The sequence below is a fragment of the Anopheles coluzzii genome, chromosome 3 (genome assembly GCF_943734685.1).
Source record: "Anopheles coluzzii chromosome 3, AcolN3, whole genome shotgun sequence".
Lineage (NCBI taxonomy): Eukaryota > Metazoa > Arthropoda > Insecta > Diptera > Culicidae > Anopheles > Anopheles coluzzii.
The window spans coordinates 30,644,535-30,665,465 of record NC_064671.1 but is presented as its reverse complement, the minus strand read 5'-3'; the positions used below and the strand labels follow the sequence as shown (position 1 = coordinate 30,665,465).

The 20,931-nt window shown below is 44.7% G+C and overlaps 2 protein-coding genes across 8 annotated transcripts in view; both read right to left on the bottom strand.

Moving 5' to 3' along the window:
* The window catches only part of LOC120958625 (P protein-like), a 60,994-nt gene extending 56,768 nt beyond the window's left edge, over positions 1-4,226 (bottom strand). Inside the window, exon 1 of the mRNA XM_040381557.2 lies at positions 2,843-4,226. The gene's annotated coding sequence lies outside the window, so the exon portion shown is untranslated. The remainder of the gene's footprint in view (positions 1-2,842) is intronic.
* A 1,224-nt stretch (positions 4,227-5,450) lies between these two features.
* LOC120958623 (P protein-like) lies at positions 5,451-19,481 on the bottom strand. Of its 7 annotated transcripts, none has more exons than XM_040381552.2 (10): positions 19,344-19,481; positions 17,519-17,809; positions 10,912-11,024; positions 8,644-8,824; positions 8,124-8,544; positions 7,514-7,993; positions 7,326-7,441; positions 7,123-7,261; positions 6,135-7,054; positions 5,451-6,067 (listed from the first exon to the last, which is right to left on the bottom strand). In XM_040381552.2, the coding sequence occupies exons 2-10, from the start codon at positions 17,590-17,592 to the stop codon at positions 5,983-5,985; spliced, it is 2,529 nt and encodes an 842-aa protein (XP_040237486.2). In that variant the 5' UTR covers positions 17,593-17,809; positions 19,344-19,481; the 3' UTR covers positions 5,451-5,982. The 7 variants fall into 7 exon arrangements, with proteins under 7 accessions (XP_040237486.2, XP_040237488.2, XP_040237481.2 ...); XM_040381554.2 differs by having other exon boundaries at positions 17,519-17,806; XM_040381547.2 differs by lacking the exons at positions 17,519-17,809; positions 19,344-19,481 and adding an exon at positions 14,112-14,292 and having other exon boundaries at positions 10,912-11,336.
* Positions 19,482-20,931: the final 1,450 nt, after the last annotated feature.

Genomic DNA, 20,931 nt, shown 5'->3' with positions numbered 1-20,931 from the left:
GTGAAATCCCTTCCTAAAGATGGTCGCATTTCACATCACAGACGTTTTGTTTGCTCCCCAAGCAGTTGTCAATGGTCCTTTGCTGAATTATTCATTTCACAATGATGATGATGATGATGATGGTAAGTGTCAAGTGACTGTTTGTTACTGTTTGTGTTTGGTGCTTTCCATTTCACCGTTCATTTGGTGTGCTTTTTAGATCTCCCACGGTCCATGAAAAGGACTCACTTCCTTTTTCTAACTTTGCTACCAATCAATGGAACTGTCACGCACTGTTTGAGGCATAGTTGTATGAGAATTATTTCTTGTTTTTTGTGTAACCCGTGTTTGTAACATTGCAAAGAACTTTCAACTTCATGAGAAAGAAGAACGAAATCTCATTTAAAATTCACCCCAAATGATACTTTCTCTCAACCCTCTTTGAGTCACAACGAAAAAAAAATGGAAAGGAAGTGTTGCTTTTAAGAAATCTGAAACGATGTCGTCCAACTTTTCCTCTCTCCAAGTGTACCGAGGAACGGAGGCTTCATTCGTCCATAATACATAGCAATTTTCAAGCCTTAAATTTTCCCTTATATTAGCTATGGGAAGGCACCGGAAGCATAAGAGGGCTTATTTATTTCGGAAAGTCAAACGCACAGTTTTTCAATTTCCCACGAGTTGTGGTAGCAAATGTTGCGACCGAAGAGCTTGTGTAATGGGTTGAGTATAAGATTTCTTAATAGAATTGTTTATAATTCAAAAATAATGTTGAAGTTACACAAGCAACCTGTTAAGATAGCTTAGAAACATTTAGAGTGAATACTTAATTGAAGTTTTAATACATTTATAATGGACCATAGAGCAGACCAGATTCTTTACTTTGGAACCGTCATTGATTTCCAATAGCTGTGAATTTCCCGACAAAATGTCAATTTGCTTTTATGTGTATGCTTATTCTCCGAATCTCAATCCCTACTTCCAATGCATTATTGATTTCAATAACTGGAAAAAACATAGTCCAATTCTCACTACAATGCTCCCGTCTACAGAAGCCTGCTCAGTGTTGGCCTTTCGACTCTCTACTTCAACCCAGTTCTGCCAGTCGATTGGCATACCCTCCCCAAACATACATTGAGTCCTTCACATGGAAGTTCCAACCTAGGCTACGTTTTTTCCATCGACAACCAGCAAAACGTGTGAACAGGGCGTCAACACACAAACACCGGACCCGGAGTTCCTGTTAACGTCTAGCAAAGTTTATTTATAGCATCCATTTGCACTTGAAAAACTCTTCATTCCACCCGCTTCTATCTCTCCCCACTGCCGGTGTGTTCTTCCATGAGCCATCGATGTTTTACCAACGATGATTATGTGGCAAGAACAATAGCAACAGAGAGCGGGAAACACCAAATCACTACCATCGGCAAACGACTTCCACCGGCCCATCGAACGGGCGCATTAGAATGGGGCTCTGATAACGTCAACACTGCGGACGCTGTCAAAACGTCGAACGTCAATGCCTTTAACCCGTTTGCTGAATGGGGCCACAAGTTCCCCTTGCCGGCTACTCCCGGCAAAGGGAACCTTTTCACGGCCATTTCGACGTCACCGCAACAGGCAAGAGACGAAAGCTGAGGGAGCCTACCAACCGGTCGGTCCTCTGTTTTTCACAGCTCCTGACCGACCCCGACAGTGCCTTGGCGTGCCCACCCAGACCTGAAACCTTACAGCGGGCCGCGTAGTACGTATGAGTGAGGCTTTACAATTATTGATACGAACAGACAGAGGGAAGGTATGGCATCGGCATCACGAGGTTTTGTATTTCATGCGTGAAAGCCAGTAGACGGCCGTCAGTAAGGTAAGGGAGCCTTTGGCTGGAGTGTTAGTTGCTATTCGAAGAAATGAGATTATAAATAGTGTTCCGAGCGTCATGCGGGAGCGGTGAAATTATACCTGTTAGGGGGTAGAATTTCCCAACTTTTCATAATTTCCTATCGATCGCAGGTTCAGAATAGCGTCCGCTGAGGGAAGGAGACAACAACACGTGAGCTTCTGAAATAAACGTTACTTCTGGGGAAAGATCCATTAAGGATATTGAGACCTCCGATGGAACGATCTGTAGGCGTAATGAGTCTTTCGATGGATAGAGAGGCTTTAAGAGACTTCAGAGAAGTGTCATGCGACATTTTCAAAGTCATTGTTGTCTATACGTTGAAGTTCAAGTTCAAGCGCTACAATGGATGTCTACAGTTTCTATCAAGACTGACATGCGCCTTTTGCCATTACTATCAACTTCCTAGAAAGCCTGACAACGAGAATGTAGCATTATGTTCAATTTGAAGTAACTTCATTGATGATTTCACAATCAACTCCGAGCTTGACCTGCCAGACATTGCTATGGAGCTGTAATCGGCTTAAGTCTCTAACTTCTGCAAACAAACACACACACAAAACCATCTCTTATCGCTCATAGCAACAGCGGTATCGATTTTCCCTCGCCATCAGTATCTAATACCCTCATTATTATGCTCTTATCCACTCACATAAGCAGCGTCATATAAAACGTTGTTACAAATAAAGCCTTCCGCTCCATTCGGCATAATTGATTTCCCTCGCGACGACATCGGTCCAGCTGCTCCAGTAAAGTGGCTTAGCATGTAGCAAGTATACCTTTCTTTTTCCAAATTAATTGTTATCTATGAGCATCCCCCGTTAAGGCCGTTGTCCTCATATTCTGTTAGCTTTTTGATAACCCTTTGAAGCACGGGAAAAGCCCCACCTAATTCCTCCTAAATATTTTCCGTCTGCCTAGCACGTCTAGGAATTCGATGGAGCACTGGTGATATATTGAATTACTTACCCAGGACAAGCGTTTGGTAAATATTTAACTGCAGCCACACGTTCAATGCACGCTACGCAGAGTAACAGCGCCTGCTCGTCGAAAGAGCTGCCCGTGTTTCGGTAGAAGTAGGTACACGTGTACAGTTTCACAACGCCGTCAAGTGTGCATGGCCACGAACATCGATGAAAAGCAGGAAGATAGAGCGAAAGTTCATTCGACAAGGAAGGATACAATATTCCTTCTTACTTGAATACTTCTCAATATAAAATGGAGGGGGCAAAACGCCCGTGAGAACTCTTTGTAAATGGGTGTAAGTAACTTCTGAAAGTGTACGTACTGGTGAGCTTTTCAGAGCAGGGAAGTTTCGGATGGATGAAGGCGTTTGCCGTTTCCTTTTCCGCAGCAAACCTTTCAAATGCTACAGCCTTCCCCTTCGTCGTCCTCACCGGCACCGGCACTGAGGCCGGACGCGCTGGGCTGTTGCTGGGCTGGGCAAATGTTCTGGATGTTCATTGCCGGGCTACACATTTTCCGGGCGACAGTTTTGCAATTTGTTTCGCACTTTTTACGTTCGCAACGGTTAGTTTCACTTTTTGATTTCGTCCATTGTCGCACCGACTCACACCATCAATCACGCACATCAAAGGGCGAAGCTGGAAAACACTTTCGCTGCTTCTTCCCGTTACACAGGACAGAGATACGAATATTTTAGCACTGGCAAAACAGGGAGGAAAAATTACACGAATTTGTCTCTCGTTAGTGTGGCGTTGAGTACCGCTTTTGTGGTGTGCCCGAAAAACATCTCCCCTTTTGTTCACTTTTGGTGCCCTTCCACAGATGGCTCCCCACAATCAAAACCTCCCGGCTAGGTCTTCACGGTCTACTTGATTGCAACGGGGTATTTTGCGGACGCGTCCACACGCACACACATCCGCACACAATTCGCCACTAATCAAATCACGCCTACTGAGAGTTAAACGGGAAACCCTAGCGGGCCTAACGGCAACGACGGAGTGGCAGATCGACAAATTGACACTTTTGCACACGAAATCATACAAACAAAGAGCCGCTGGTGTCACTTTTGGTTTGGCCTAGGCACCACCACCAACCGTTGGGCGGAGGACGTTTTTGCACAAAACAGCAATCAGCGCAGAGTTTTGCTACTACTTTGTCGGTGGTCCTTTCGGAGTTCCACGTTTCGCGTCCCGTTCACAGCGGTTCCGATGGCACACGGTGCTGGGAAGATGTCTGGGCAAGACGACCGTACCCCGCCTCCCCAGATAAGTCCAACAAGATACAAGATGATGGTAACAGAACGGTTCATCAAAACCATTCCACTCCGGGATGACCGGGAGCACCGTTGGACCACACCGTTGGACCAAGAGAACGCGCACCGAACTGAGGAGCATGTTTCTGGAAAAATACGTCCTGCCGTGCACGTCGAAACGAACACACCCATACTTACCCATTCCACCGGGAGGGAAAATACAAGGGAAATCGAGGCAGATACCAACACATCGACATAGTTTAGCATTCTCAAATTCTCTCACCGATTTTCTCTCACGCTCTCTTTCCAGGGAATAACATTAGATTTTCCCATCGTCCGGGGGGCACTTGTTGACCGAATACTCCAACAGGACCTAGCACAAGCTGCGTTTTCTGAGAGTTTCTCACGATTCTGTACTGTAAAATGAGGTCCACAGAAGAAAAGTTGCTCTCGCTCAGACTTTCGGCACGCTGTTTTAACCGAGCATTCTGTACTGGGGAGGGAGAATGTTTCGGAAAACTCGGAGAATTGTTCGCTCACACAAAGAGCTCGTAATACGAACCGAATCTCCACTCCAAGGTTTCAAGATGTGTTGGTGAGTGACTGGAAAATGCGTGGAGTATGGGCACATTTTCCACCCAAACGTTGTTGGATTGTGTGTGAAGCTAATTAGACTGATCTGCCGACAGATGGCGCGCTCACACCAGAGCGAATGAATACTAAACAAGAGCATTTCCAACGCACACTACGTGCACAATCGGGTGCTTCTGTGTGATCTTCTCAGCACCGCGCAAAGTGTCAGTTACGGTTAGCGTGACCGTGCGCCAAAAATAACAAGAAAAGAAGATCAATCAGATCATCCGCAAGCTAACCGTCCCCGCCCTGAACTGAACGTAATAAAAACAGGTCAATATTATTACACCGCAACGACCCATCAACAGCACCAGCGGCCCATAATTCCTTCAGCACTGACCACGCCAAGTCGCTGCTTTGTGTTGCCAATGGAAGCATAAACACATCGCTTCAATTTTGCACCCATTTGCCAACGTAAACAGCGCGTGTTTAGGTGGGGATGATGACCTCTCGTCCCCCGTTGATGCCGGAACATCACTCATCACCGGCACGGATCGGTTACGTTCTAGAGAATCCCACCGGCCAATCCAACCAATACCCATTGACGTCACACCGTTGCTGGCCGGCACGCGTAACACCTGATGCGAGAAGACAATTTACATACTGTTGCGCATACTATTTCCATCATTTTCCATATGGCAATTTGCAAAGGAAAACCATACATTTATTATAAACAATAATGAAATTACGCACATTCTTTCCTTGAACGCCGGCTAAAAATATCCGCTCTTGCCTCTTTCGTCTTTATTTGCGTCTAAAACTGTTGTTTACATTTCTTATCAAATATCAACAACAACAACAAAAACGGGAAGGAAAACCCAAAAACAAGTTCGCCCATTTTGAACCAACTCGCTTAATGATCTCAAAAATACACCAACCCAACGCGGTGGGTTAAATAAATTGGCCAAATTTCTCCCACATCCGGATGTGGGGTTTAGATTTTAAATCACGTTCATAATATTTTCTCTTCCTTTCGCTTCGCTACTAAAAATACACAAGTAAGAAACAGACGGTACGGTAACCGATGTCTGATGATGATGCTGATGTAAACCATGCCTCTTGTACATGGACGTTGACTTGTTTCTTTCAGACAAAGGAATACCAAGCTAAAGACACGACAGTTAGACGGAACTGGACACTGTAACACGGGGACACAGGGGATATTTGCAATCCTTTCGTTGCATCGATCGTCTGATCGCAGGAGAAGGGGGGTGTTTTAACTTTACAAACTAGAGAGGTAGCTAGATCCGTTCCGGACCTAGTGCCAAGCAAAGACGACGTGGGCCATTATTAGGTACCCGGTAGTGACCAGCACACTGACCAGCATGATCGGGAATCCGAGTCTGTGGATAAAAAAGAAAAAGATGAAATTATCGTCTTCGTAAGCCATCCAGCAAGCTTGCTACCCACTTGAAGTAATCCATAAAGCTGAACCGATAGCCATGTTGTTCAGCAATTCCAGCACAGATGACGTTTGCGGACGCACCGACCAACGTACCATTGCCCCCGAGACACGGCCCAAACGCAAGCGCCCAAACCATCGGCTGCAGCGGCAAGCCCAGATACGCCTTCTCCGACAGTGCCACCACAATCTTCACCATCATGGCCGTTACCGGGATGCTATCGACGAACGCAGACGTCAGGGCCGAGATCCACAATATGATGACGATCGCTACCGCAAGCCGCAGATCCTCCGACACGGACAGGATGATCGTTTCCGTCGCGTGCCCAATCCAATCGATCAGTCCCATCCGCTCGACCGCTTCCATCAGCGTAAACATGGCGGCAAAGAACAGTAGCGTTGGCCACTCGACGCGCGACAGCACCGCGTCCATGTCGTTCTTGTCCGAGATGATCAGCAGCAGCACGACACCGAGCAGAGCGGCCCAGCCGGACGATAGACGCCGCAGCTCGGGAATTGACTCGAGGAAGAACAGCGACACGATAAAAACGCACACAACGCCGGACTTGATCAGGAGCGGCCGGTTCTTGATCGGATGCTCGCGCTGCAGCTCCTCGAGCGTCGATCGGTAGATATCCTCCGGGACGGTACCCTTGGTCATCTTCTTCTTGTACTGGTGGCGCAACAGCTTCACCTTCTTCATGAGCGTTTCGCGCACGATGTTGGCATCCTTGGAGTAGGGCGGGATCTTGCCGGCGGCACGCTCCCACACCTTGATGTTGCGACGCAGCTCCTTCAGCTCTTTCGGCTCGTGCATCCGGAGATGGTTGATGTTTTTGTAGATGATGCGCAGATGGATGTTGGTGGTGATGACGACGATAATGACGCCGACCAGCATGTGAGCGGTAAAGGTAAGGAAGGTAACTCCCTGGGAAAATAGCGATAAGAGTGTAGTGTTAGACTCGAAAGTTGAGGGTATTATTTAGTTCGACTTACGTGTTTCAGAATATACTGATTCGATGTGATGATTATGTTGGGAGGATCTCCAACCGGCGTGGTAGTGCCACCGATGTTGGCATGCACTGTGATTGCCATCAAAATTGGTACCGGATTCATGTCCATCACCTCACAAAGTCTGTCAAGACAGATAGAGAGATTGTTTAAAAGATTTTCAATCACTTCCTTACAGTCATTACTACCTTATTGTGATGGGAGCCATCAACAGCACGGTTGTTACGTTGTCCAAAAACGAAGAGATCAATACCGTACAAAGACAGAGGCAGTGTATAAGACTCCATATTTTGCCATTTGTTATCTGAACACATAGAAATCAAGAATTTATGATTATAAACTCCTTTTTCATTAAATCGTCCTCTAGCTCCCTCACCTTGTAGATGTAGACGGACAGATAATCGAAGATACCCGTCTCAGCGAGGATCGCCACCAAAATCATCATCGAGAACAGTAGCAGTATCGTTTCCACATCAATCCACCCAATAATGTCCTCCATCGTTGGACGATCGTTCAGTGCCGCCAGGATCGATATAGCCAGTGTGGAGGCAATCACCGCCGCAAACGTCCTGTGCACAATCTCCCAGATGATCAACACGTACAGGAAGATCAGCACAAACGCGGCGTAGATTACGCCCACGTCCCGATTGACCGGTGACTGGTCGTATCGGATGGCGATGGGCATGCTCGCTTGAATGTTGCTACGGATCATCAACCTCACCAGGCCACCGTTCGTCTGATGCAGCTGCTCGTAGTTACTGTCGATGATGTCGAACAGACGCTGCTCCTTCACGATCGGTGCGCTATCGAACAGGTACGGATGTACGATCGGGATGTACCAGGATTCACTGATGTTCTGAGAGAGAGAGAGAGAGAGAGAGAGAAAGAGAGAGGGAGAGATAGAGAGAGAGTGAGAGAGAGAGAAAGAGAGAGAAAGATAGTTACATGTCATCAGAAGTTCGCTTTAACGTTTATGATTGTCTTACCTTGGCTGAGCTTGATGAGTAAATATCGGAAGAGTTCCCTTCCAGCGTGGACGATAGCATCTGAAGGTACACCTCCAGATAATGCTCGGTAATGTTGCTGTAAGGTTCGCTCAAGAACGTGCCCTCGAGCGTCACCTTGATGCGGGTGCTCTGCGGTAGATGTGGCAAAATATAAGCCTTCGTTTTGCCGGGCGAAATCGATAGATGCTTCGGTTCCACCATCTTTTCGTCCTTCACCACCATGAAGGACATTATCAGCAGCCACGTAATGAACAGGCAGATAATCTTCGAGTACTTCCGGAACGGATGGTCCTCGTCTAGATTGGTCTGCCCGGTATCATTGATATCGTCGTGCTTCGGCGGTGTAATGTTGCCGATGTAATGCCCAGCCAGGTGGTGAACGTGTGGTTTCGGAATCTCTCTATTATTGCGGATGAATAAATACGATGATAAGCATTATTTGCTAATTTCCAATGGTAACTGATTGCTATCAACTTGATGGCACATCAATGGCACTTACTTTTTCTCCTTCACATGTCCTATTTCCTTTGCCTGGCCCTCTTCGTTGGTAACGTTAATGGTGATGAACTCGTTCTCATACTCTTCATCTTCCTCTTCCTCATCCTCGTCCTCCTCGTCCTCTTCGCCGTCGTCCTCTTCCAGGCCTTGAATTTCCGGAAACGAATCCTCATGGCAGTCACCTTGAACACGGAACGGAACGGAAACAAATCAACATACTTCCATCGTTGTGTACAAATCATACAACTCCAAAGGCCACGTGTTCGCCCCAACAAAACAGGGGGGAAGAACGTAAAAGCCGAACCACAAATAGTTTAACTTCGCTTAATGATATCACTTTCACAGCCAGTAACCATATCGCGTACGGAGCGTATCGAATAACGACCCACAAGCGGACACGATCGCGTTTGACCGTCGTTTGCACAACGGCCGGCCCTACCACCGGGAGACGATCAATCAACTCTTCTAGGCCTCCAGCCCGAAGCTGGAAAGTTCATCGTGGAATCGTGTGGTCTTTTCGCTTCTCGATTCTGCATATGTGTGTGTCTGTTACTGCCAGTAAATGTCACGACGTCAAGTGGGCTTTAGTAGGAGTTCGTGGAACGCAATGAGCTCGGCCTAAACCGTTGCCCCGTACTTTCGCTTTCATCAAGATCATCTCCGTTGCGGCTTAGAATGCGTGCCGTGTGCGACCGCAATTGGTGTCGATTAAGAGCGCTCTAATCGGATTTGGTGTGTGTGAGGGCACACTGGGAATAGCTGGATTATGAGTACTATACGATGGCAAAGGTCTTTTGTGTAGATTCTTTCGGTAGATACGGTTTTATTACAGTATTCATGCTATAGCTTAAAATGAAATACGTCGCATGAGAGGAACTTGATCTTGAACTTGATCTTGATAAAATTATAAGGTAAATTTGTATCTTGTCAATGATAATTGATGTTTATGAGTTGGTCAACCTCTGATGTCCTCACTCAGTGCGGATTTGGTGTAAATAATGTACAGAATGCTCCCGAGTTACGCTGTTAATGTGTTCGGAAGGCATTAGTGTGCCTCGATTCTCCGCATAAGTCGATTGTTTCACATTTAGTCCAAAATAGGCATAAAAAATGAGTAATTTTGTTTACTATTGTTTGTTTTAGATATTAATTTAATTATTTAGTAATTTTTTTAAAGTTTGAAAATTACGATTATACTGCTTCTTTAAATGAAATTTAAAGTAGAACATTTAATGATGATTTTGATTATTCGCGTATTAAATTATTTAAATCTGCATAAGAGTAAAATTTGGAAAACTGAATTGATCTACGTTCACTTAGGCCTAGCATTTTATAATTTAAATCTATTGCAGGATGAACTACTCCTGCTGGAGATTTCTTTTCAGGTCACTAACATTACTCTCAATACCTCAAAAGCACATATTTAGCAATGATTGAATAAATTGTTTAAAACTCTGGATAACAAGCCCAGGACTGAAGCTACGATCTCTCCATGTCACTCTCGTCCTCAATGTTGTACCATCATTACATAACTAGCTCCATAAATCTACGTATACCAATCAATGTATGGCAGTAAATGCGATTACTGCTGCCTCATCCGTGCGTCTTGACAAACTCAACCACCCAAGCGAGCGCGCTACAAATGACGCTTGTCCTACATTTCTATTTCCATTACACTTTGCAAATACTTTTACCAAACCGTCAGCCATCCGTCTTTCGCTCTTGAGCGTAGTTGCATCCGGGCCAGTTTTGCTAGGGCAAAAGATGCAACAAGAGGCACTTCACCGATGCTAGACGAGAGGACCGAAGCGCGTCTCATCTTCGTACAGAGAAATGCTCGTTGGAAGAGATTCATTGAAATTGAATCTTTTTGTCGTTGGAATGGGTGGGTTTGGGTGGGACAACAAACAAGGGACAAGCAGAAACTCTCCATCAAAAAGAGCATCTGGGGCGAAATGTTGCAGGTTGTGACTCTTGAAAAAGTAGTGCACACAAACATGCAGCTCTCCAATGGTACATCAAAATGGAGAAAGAAAGCAAACTTCTTGGAAAGGAAACTAATCCCCAGGAATGGTTCATCCTACTAAAGGATGAAGTGAAGGTGGAAACGATTAGACTCACAATGCTTCTCACACAACACAATACACTACACTGAACTTGTCGGTAATGGTTCCTAATAGCTTCGATAATAGCTCCATCGACCATCCGTTACCCCTAACGGCCTTTGTATGCGTGAAGTGAAGCCCTCCCAGTGTGTATTTGTACTTACCGTGCAGTCGGGCATGCTCCAGCTCAACCTGCTGAAAGGACACCATGCTTGGGTCGTGCCGAATCTTCGGTGGTAGCGTGCGCCATAGCTCCAGCGATGCCTCCGTTACCTCGCTGATGGGAACAACGGAAATGGTACGCTTACGGCCCTTCTTCTTCTTCGTCTTCTTGCGCCGCGGTGTGCCGGCTTCATTGCCAGCTGCACCAGCGGATGTGCCGGCAGCATCGATCGTTGCCGGGCTGGCCGGCGACGAGACGGCCGATGACGAGTCGGTGGACGAGGTGTTACGCCGCCGTTTGAAGACGTTCAGATTGTTCAGATAGTTCATGGTTGGATGGGAGAGGTAAGGGCTTTTATGCACTCATCACGAACGAATAACGCACTTGAAAACACACGTGTTTTGGAGACGAACGTTTCAGGACAAACTGTTTCATTGAGATTACAAGACTTTTTACAAGATGTTCGGAAAACCTCCCCAAAAACCCCAAAATTCCAGTCGGGATGAGTTTCACCGGAACCACTTCACCCAACAAGCCATGCCAAACTCAAACAGCCTTAATGTCTTAATCTTCTCTTATCAGAATGTTTCGTCCTCGGGGCGTCCTTGGGCTCGGCCCTCTTAGAAGCCTGAGCCATTCACTTTGTGAGGGGTTTTTCTCGGTAAACATCATGGAGCGGGAAAATTGATGACGCCCAGAATCGATGATGTTCCTGCCCGGGCTAAGCCCGCCTATGCGAAGCACATCACACTACTAAGACGGCTATCGGCAATAAAACCACGATTTGGCGAAAATTGGCCAACGAGCCAATGTCTCAAGTTATGCTGACGTTGGCGCTTGTTTCGTCTGGTTTGGTTCGTTTAGTGTTGTTAGAAGGATAGAGGGAGGGTGGGAGTTTATTGCAAACTTGCGGAACATTGCGCAGTTCTTCCGGAGCGGAAACAACCGTGTGCCGAATTGGGGGCATAAACAGAAGAGGGCGCTTTGAAGAGCTGTCAGTTGGTGCAAAGCTACGGCGCGTTCTGGTACTGTTTGTTTTATTTTAATCGATTTCCCGTTCGCCAAACGAATCTGTTTGCCTCCCGAAGGATAAGGCAGAGTGTTTGTTTTTACTTTACTTTTTTTAAGAATACCTTTTCATGTTAGTGTCAATCAAAATTAAATGGATTCAAAGAAACAAACACACAAACATCAAACAAATTAAACCTATTTGATTTGAAGACAGCTTTCAATGTTTTTAAAGCCTCGAAATATTGTGACAATACCATTGAAGTATTACACTTTCCATAAAGTTGCCTAAAAAAGCCTGCAAGTTCATACTTTCTACAATAAACTACTTTCTTAATCACATGCTTACAAGCTACCAGCTCCAGCGCAATCCGAAACCGTCTCCAGCACATTCCACTTCCTTCGAATCTTGCGAAACACTTGACCACATAACTGTTGTGGTCACATACGCTCGGTACACCCATAATGTCTTCATTTTTATGGTGCACATAAAGTGTTGTCAAGGGGTGAGGCCTGAGATGGGGCAGCAAGCAAAAAAAAAAAAACAGAGTAATGTACTACCCATCGGCCTCCGCGGGAGGTGCAGAATGCAGACAGTGCCGTTCCGTACGTGAGGGACGCGCATAGCTGATGTGCCGATTAAATCGCGAATTAACAACGGATCAGGATCATCAAAAAAAGGGGGGAAGGAAGGAACGGGACGTGCAGGCAATTGGCACAATTGTAAAAAGTCTCATTGAAATTGTGGTTTTCAATTGTCCGCTGACAATGATAAAGTATCGGCCGGACGATTTAACGCCGACCATTCGCGGCGATGATGGCGGTGGTCGAACATATCTTTTTTCGTTGTTTTTTAATAAGCAATCCAAACCATCAAAATATCAATAAAGCAACCATAAACTGCAAACAGATTGCAGGGGCGATTAGTTTTACTCTCAAAGCCGGTTTCTCAACTCCGTCAGACGCCTCTTAAACTTCGATCGAGACGGTTGATCGTGTGGCTGCGCGTGTGAAACAGCTGGTCCACGTCGAAAGATCGCTCGATTGCAAACTTGTCTTGCCGAGAAACATCTCCATTAAGCCGAAAGAAATATTTACATTTTGTTTTAATAAATATTCTGGTTTCAACGCATGTATTTTTTCCTCTCTCTTAATTTGCAAATACCAACACACTTTCTGCTTTTTGGTGGTGAGTGTGAGAGTGCTACAAGATCGTACACCGCTTACATCTCACTTCACACGTCAAAACATCGGCGGTAGCTCTTCCCGGCCTACCTTGATCGACACACACAAACACACTGTGCTGCCCTAGCGTGTGTGACCCTAACCTAGAAAATGAGAACGAGAATGCTCTTCGCACCCTTCGCGCTGCAAAGGACGCACCACAATCACCGAAAAGGAGGTTGACCTTCTCTCGCGTGCCTGTATCTTCTTTCGCGCATTACGATTGGCCCAACGATTGGCGCTGATAAAATGTAAGGTTTGCTTTCCCGTGTTTTTTTGTTTGCTGAACGAAACACATTTAATTTGTGTTCATATTTATCACACACATTATAAAGCTGGTAGTGGTAGTAGTAATAGGTCCTAATCGGTTCACTACGATCGTATTAGAGAGATTAAAAAAAATGTTCACATACACTCACAGCCACACGCACACACGTAGGTGGTCGTAAGCAATAATGATGGTATGTTCCGTCCACACCGGTATGCTATTAATAACAAAAATTTGACTTTGAAAAAATAAACTCAATACCAAAAGAAAAAACTCTGGTTTCTCTGTTGCCCTGTGTGGGGCTGTACGAGATCTTAAACGGAAAAAATGGTCGGAAAATTTCAGCACTTCAAACTGTGCAAAGATGAAAAGCACGCAAAAAGAGAGGAAACGAGGACCGTTTCTTTGCACTTTTCACGCATAATATTTGCATACGTGGGTGCGATTTTCGTGTGTGTTTTGCTTATTATCGCTCGGCTGATAAGGAGCTCCAACACCTGTGCATGCGTGGGATGGGGGAAAATTACAGCAATCGTTTCCTTTAGTTCCCTTTTTTGTATTCTCTTTTCCTGATAACAGCACAGTCATTTTGGGTGTTTTTGTGGTGCAAAAGGTCACTTTTTGCACAACGAAACATATATTTAAATTTAATTTGCAACCGTCTTTTTTATCTATTTGTTTGTTTGTCACTTCCCACTCACCAAAAACCAAACACACACACACACACACAAACCACACTAAAGGTAACCCGAGTTTCGGGCTGGAAAACTCGTCGCCACCAGAAACGCAAAAAAAGCCCCGACCGTTTCCCAGTAGCAGGAAAAACCGCGTGCGCCGTGACAAGCGCTTCAATCCGAACTGAGCCAAAACGTGTGCTGCATGGCTTTTGGGAGCCGTTTGGATGACTCTACTCTGTGTGTGTTTGTGTGTATGTGCCAATGTACGTACAGCGACGGCGCATTGCCACAAGTGAAGCACACCAACACCACGGCCAAACAGCAGCTTCCTCGCATACGACACCAAGCGATCGCAAGCGCGCGCGCGCCCGTCTACTTAGTACGCGATTCTAGGTGTCTAGAGTAAGTAGTAAACCATCCCCAGGCCGGTTTGGCATGGTTCGTAGAGAAAGGAGTGGCGAGTAAGAGAAGGCAATCGCTTGGGCCATCCTTCAAGGATGACGCCGATTCTTTAGCTGGAAACACAGCGTTTCGGTTTTGCGTTGTCTGGTGCCGGTGCACATTTGGCGCGTGAGATCTTGCCAAATTGGTGTAAATCTGTGTGTGTGTGGGTGTTGGGGGAGGGTGTGTACACGTTTGTAGCAAATGAGGGACAAATTTGCCGCGAATGTAAATGACCGGAACGGAACGCTGTGTTTTGCTTTGCCGTCCGAATTAGTGAGAGCACTGCACGCAGGGTGATTCTGCAGTCTTTATGGTAGGTGCAGCCGATTTATCACACTTTATTTCTTCAATAAATAAAATAAGATACGTTTCAAATATTTGTTTCCATGGCAATAATAACTTTTCATATAATTTGACGTAATTATTGCACTTTTTTATATTTTTGTTGGATTTAAAATTAAATTAAACCTGTGCAGAACGGGAATGACAATGTATTAAAGTCTCCATAAAACAGCTTCATAACTAAATTTTGGATTTTTGGATTTTCGTCGGTAGTGGATGATTTAACAGTCAAAAAGCTCTTATTGTTCATGGTAAGCGTTCAAGGTTGTCGTTGAAATGATGTAAATTTGGTAACGATAATTCTCATTACTAAGCATATTAGTTGAATTTAAAGTAATTTCGAATATACGTTTGTTTTCTTGTTTATTTGCTTACTGAATATTTAAATGAATTTAAATTATATCTAATTATGTTTAGAACGATTTGTACGTGACTATAATCATTTACATTATCATTTAAATTTTCCTATCCAAAAATAACCATGTATGAAAATAACAACCTTTATAATTTATACAAAGTAAAATTGTATCAAAACAAATGGGCTGGAATCAATTTACAAAGGAACAAATAGTTGAATTAATGTAGATTTAGACTATCTGAAGAGCAAAATCAAATCCATTCTTACGAAAAATCTACGCAGCAAGCTATCAAAAAAGACTAGAAAATGATGTAAAATATAAAACAAATAAAGCAAAATGTATGGGGATGACTCGCCTTTTTTCGTTATTGTGTTGATATTTTGTTGTTGCGATCAGAGTTTTTCAACAATTGTTTTACAGATTTAAAGCATTCTAAGAGTATAAATAATTTAGATTTAATTTTAACGGACATGGCAATATGGGTCACATCTTGTGTTGGCAGTAGTTTCTGATAAACCAAACCACAAAAAACCCAATCTACAACACATTCAATCAATCAATACCCTTTTCAACGCATTCGATAGAACATATAATTTCATTAAAAACTTCATTTTCCCATTTTGCATTCCTTGCAGATTCAGCGCACACCAAACGCTCAACCCAAAACACACGTCAAGATTGGAAAAACTTCCCACAAAAGTAATGCTAACATTTCGGCTGCCAAGCTTTGACAAGGGTCCACCATTCGGTGGGCCATGGTTTTATGGTAAAATTAGTTGGTTCTGTAAATTGAGAAATCCAATTTGACCAAAGAAACACTCCGGTTTAGTGGTTGTGGAATTCTGCTTCTGGACATACCAAAGGACGACACACCGGGGCGTACCGGACAAGCTAATCACTTGGTGTACGCTTACAGGAGGGTTGTGCAGGGATTTCGGGGCGCTGATTTTGTGCCGACGAGTCGAGTCGACTTAGCCGGTTGGCAAGGATAATCCTCTAAGAGTGGAGTGGAGCTCCCTGGAGCTGCAAGTCCATCATAGCAATTGCCAACAGCAGGTGTAAGCGCACGGTAGCGCTCACGGTGTTTATTGTTTTACTCCCATTATTGATTTCTGGCTTATCAGCACACCGGGTTGTAGCACACGAGAGTGGGTTTTAAGTGCTGGCCAGCAACCACACAAACCATTGGCATCCGTAATGTGCTTTGGTTAATCAGTAGACAAATTCTCTTCCCTCCGCTCCCACGGCGCTAGACAAACTGTTGCGTCAGTCTTGTTAAGCCTGTTAATTTATCTCAATTCAGGCCCGGGCAAATACTGTACCATTGCTGTCCCAAACTAATAATTTGTGCTGAACAGGAATGGAAGAAGAAGAATTTGATGATGATGATGATGATGATGATGCATGGTGCATGTTAATGAATTGTTGCCACACGGATCCCTCGTTAAGGGACGCCATTCATCGGACGGCCATCCCACGGATGATGGATTGTGGCGCTGCCCTTATGCGGATGGCGATTGTTCTATATTTAAATCCCATTCTTCTCCGCCCATGGTGGGGCAATGTGCATTTAGCTTCCAGCGTGCATAATAGAGCACCGAATGATTGAGGGAATGATTGGTTTGGCAATGAAAGCTGTGCTTTTGGTGGTAATGAAATGGAATAAAATAAGTGTAACAGTTCTATCTGTTGATTGAATAATATCAATTATAAGGTTTTTTCAAGTTAATAGAAGTAGCTTTCAGGCTTCATTAAGATACTTCCCATTATTATCTAAACGCCATTACGATTCGTTCAATCATTTCGTTGCCATTAAAAGCGACACTTCACTTAGCGCTAGTTGCATTAGCATTTCCATCAAATTGATTGCAATCTCTCAGACCCCGTTTTGCAAAAAAGACCCTCCCGAACCCTTCGCCGTTGCCAGACGATAAATAAACCTATCACCTTGCCAGAACAATTGCAATTCAAAATTATGCACTCCGTTCTATCGCTTAGAAAAAGCAATTCTCCCTCTCCCTCAACAGGTCATCGCGATATCGCACACTATCGTAGAGCACAAATCTTTCCACACTTTGTAACATACGGTTCTATCCCCCTCCAACCAACCAACCAACCAAACACACCCGAGGTACGAAAAAGTTCAAGTACGGGTGGTAACATCACTCGTCCACGACACCGCGTTCAACCTGTAGCATCATCACCAAACCGTCCGTAGCCGTCCCACGGTCCAGCGCAAACGATCGATGCTGCCGGTGCCTGTGTGTGCCAACCTAACCGCCTTACCTGGGCTGGGGAAAATCTAGCGCCGTCTTTGATTTGTGGCGCCGGAAACTTTTCCGTGCGGTTTTCAGCCGCATCTTGATCGGTGACACTGTGGCCGCTATTTTGAAGCCGGTTTCGGGGGGTTGAGTCGTTTTTTTTAAGCTTCTGTTAACCTTTAGAACACGTTAGATATGTTTGCTGATGTAAGCGTTGCTTGTCCTGAGTAGAGGTGGTAGTGACCTGCTTGGAGCAGCGGTGGGCGTTTGATTAAATGTTTAATTCATCATTTTCAAGCTGTCGCTTTATTTTCTGCTGGAAAGACACAAATTAATAGGTAATCATTATTTATTGGATTGATGATATTGAAAATACAGGCCCGAATCCGGTTCGAAGGACCATTGCAATGTGTAGCTACAGCCTTGTAGTAAAAATGACAAAATTGATTGCATACTTTTAGGCGTTTTGTAAACTACAAGGGAACAAATCGAAGCAAAACACATTAATTCTGGTATCGTTTATTTTAACAATTATTTAATTTCAATATTTGTCACCAGTATTGATTTCGTGACCTTCAACACAAACTCTGAACCACAAAATGTTCATGAAGCTCCATCAAAACACATGCTCAACGCGTGACTTCAGGAAAAAAAAACACTCCAGACAATACTCATCTATTATCGATAGACTTTTCACACCCAACACACATCATCGCGTCTGTCTCTCCTTGTAGCTTCTAGTCTCATTCACAACCATACACACGCACACAATTCATTACCGATCAATCAAACACATGTTTAATCGAACGGACACCCTACTGGCGCCTTCGGTCAGTCATTGATGGGGGATATAAATAAAGTCCCATCAGCAGCTGCCCATCGTTACTCGATACGTAACGGCTGATAGTAATTATCACCCAGCCAGAATCCAGTCCAATAAGTATTAACCACATGAAGTCATCCAAGTCCAGTCCATCGCGCGGGGAAGCGTTTTTATGCCATCCCCAGCGGGTGTCGGCAGGAACCCAAAAATAGAACGGCACTAAGTCACCTCATTACACTTATCTGTTGATCCGCTGTCCAGCGTAAGCTGTGGTATGCATCGCCTCATTAACTTGCGCCCTTGCAATAAAGGATTTGCACGGTTTTGACCCACATGAAGCCAACGGGGGCAGTTTTTCTTCTGTTACCCTTTTGCAAACCGCACCACAAGACGGTGCGCTTAATCCAAGAAAAACTTTCCAACTGGAGCTTAGACTATCGACACAGCACACTCACAAAAAACACAAACAAAAACACACAGGAATGGTGGAGATACCTTCCCACTGCGATGTGAAGAAAGGATAATCCGTTATTGGATTCGCAGCTGTATGGATTCGTCTTACTATCGACCGTACGGGTAGGTGATGTATGTATATCCCGCCGGAAAGTTTACATGACACCGTGTTTCGTTTTTTCTTACTGGTTGTATTGAGTTCCGAACACATTTCATTTACCTCTGCAGACACGTCTTCTCGCGTGTCGCTTGTTTGCACCAAAATAAACCACCAGCGGTTTTCATTCTTCCAGGTGGATGGGTATCATTTTTCGGCACTGTAGACACCACAGGAAACGAATATCCTTTTATCACACGCACAAATATCCACCACGACACAGGGGAAAAGGGCGGGAACGGGGGGTGAAAAACTGTCATTCCAACGCGCTACGGCGTAGAAAGTAATTGCTCCCGCGCCCGCTCCAAAAATTCGATCAAACGCGCACTGTACTGTGAAACGATGTCACATTTTCGTCGCTGCAGACTCCACCGTACATGCCGTACCGTGGTTCTGCTTACCGTAGGTTATGCTCACCCTCAAACACCGCACTTTCCGCCCGGAAGTGCGGGACAACAGAATCTGGGAATTGCCGATGAGTAGATGATGGTCCGCCCAGCCGGATCGGGAACGGATGGATCCTTCCCTTACAGGTACCACGGAGCGACTGAAGAAGTTGGTTGGGCTTCGAAAAGCTTCACCCGTACGAGCCACGGTCGTTGGCCTTACATGTCGAGCGCATTCAGAAAAAAATGTAGGGGAAGGGATTGGAAATGTCTTGCAGTGTCCAACTCGGTCCCTGTGGCTCTACATTTCGGGGAAAATTGTACTCCCGCTCTCTTGTTCTCTCTCTCTCTCTTTGGGCTTTTGCTAGTCTCTTTGGTGGTGCTTACAACGGATCACATTACATTGCATGCTGTCTGGATACACGCACGCACACAAATCCCATGAACGTAGCTGTATGGGTGAGTGGAGCTTTGTTTGGAAAGGCAACGTGTGTCGGAATAGGTTTGCCCTTCTTGAGCGCAGAATCCCTTTTTTCCAGGCGGTGAGTGCTTCGTACGCACTATGGAAGTCGGACAGTTACATGGTAAAGCTTTTACGAAGCGTTAAGTGTAAAATAAGACTTGATTTGAATGAATAACCCTTGATGTTTGAAAAAAAAATAAAATTTTAATTGAATCAAATGAATTGGATAATTCCATACACTAAAAAGCTGTAGTGTAAGCAAAAGATTTTGCTAATAACCCCTTTGCCAAATCCATACTATACGCCTAAAGGTATGCAATGCGCATTTCTCGTAACATTAGCTTGGCGTTGAATTCTACTGTTAACTTTATTTAGGTTTAAATTAAATTTTATTATTTTTTAAACAGATGACATAAATAAAGATTAATCTTCGATGGTGGCCAAATGCCTTAAAAAATGTGAATATTAAAGTTGATTGAAATACGTGTGCTTTTAAAGTAAATAATTTCGTTGATTATTCAAAATATTTATTTATTTATTTATTTATTTCATATATAAACCGACGGACCATCGTGTCTAATCGGCAACCTTATAATTAAATTAAGGAGCATATAAATAAACATCTAGTTATAAGCAAACATTACATGTGACGTAGACGCAATTTCTCCTTGAACGTGGAGGTAGACATACTAAAATCGAACAAATCTAACACTTCATTGAACTCGAGGGACATACGTATAATAGGGTGTCCCTGGCTATGGTTGTTGCGGGTACGAGGTACACGGAGATGGAAATTGGATCTAAGAATCCGACAGGGAGCGAACAAATTGATGCTGGCTAGTAATGCCGGGGAATCGATCTCTCCGTTAAGGAGCCGAAATATGAAAAGGCATTGGGCGTTTTTACGTCGAGAGCAGAGTGGTTCAAGTCCGAGAAGCAGACACCGCTGATGGTAGGTGGGCCGAGCGTGGTGGGATTGCCATGGAAGGAGTCGAACCGCGTACCTGGTGAGTCTCCGTTGAATGGCTTCGAGGCGATTGATGTCACCAACGCCAAGCGGGCACCAGATCGGACAGCAGTACTCCAGGCACGACCTTACGATGGCACAGAAGATCGACTTGACGCACATGGGATCGGTAAACTCGTTACAGGTCCG

Coding starts and splice junctions, on each gene's coding strand:
- LOC120958623 (XM_040381547.2), bottom strand. CDS start 11,239: ATGAACTATCTGAACAATCTGAACGTCTTCAAACGGCGGCGTAACACC. Junction 7,994..8,123: donor ACTCATCAAGCTCAGCCAAG/GTAAGACAATCA, acceptor TCTCTCTCTCAG/AACATCAGTGAATCCTGGTA. Junction 7,262..7,325: donor ATGGCTCCCATCACAATAAG/GTAGTAATGACT, acceptor CTGTCTTGACAG/ACTTTGTGAGGTGATGGACA.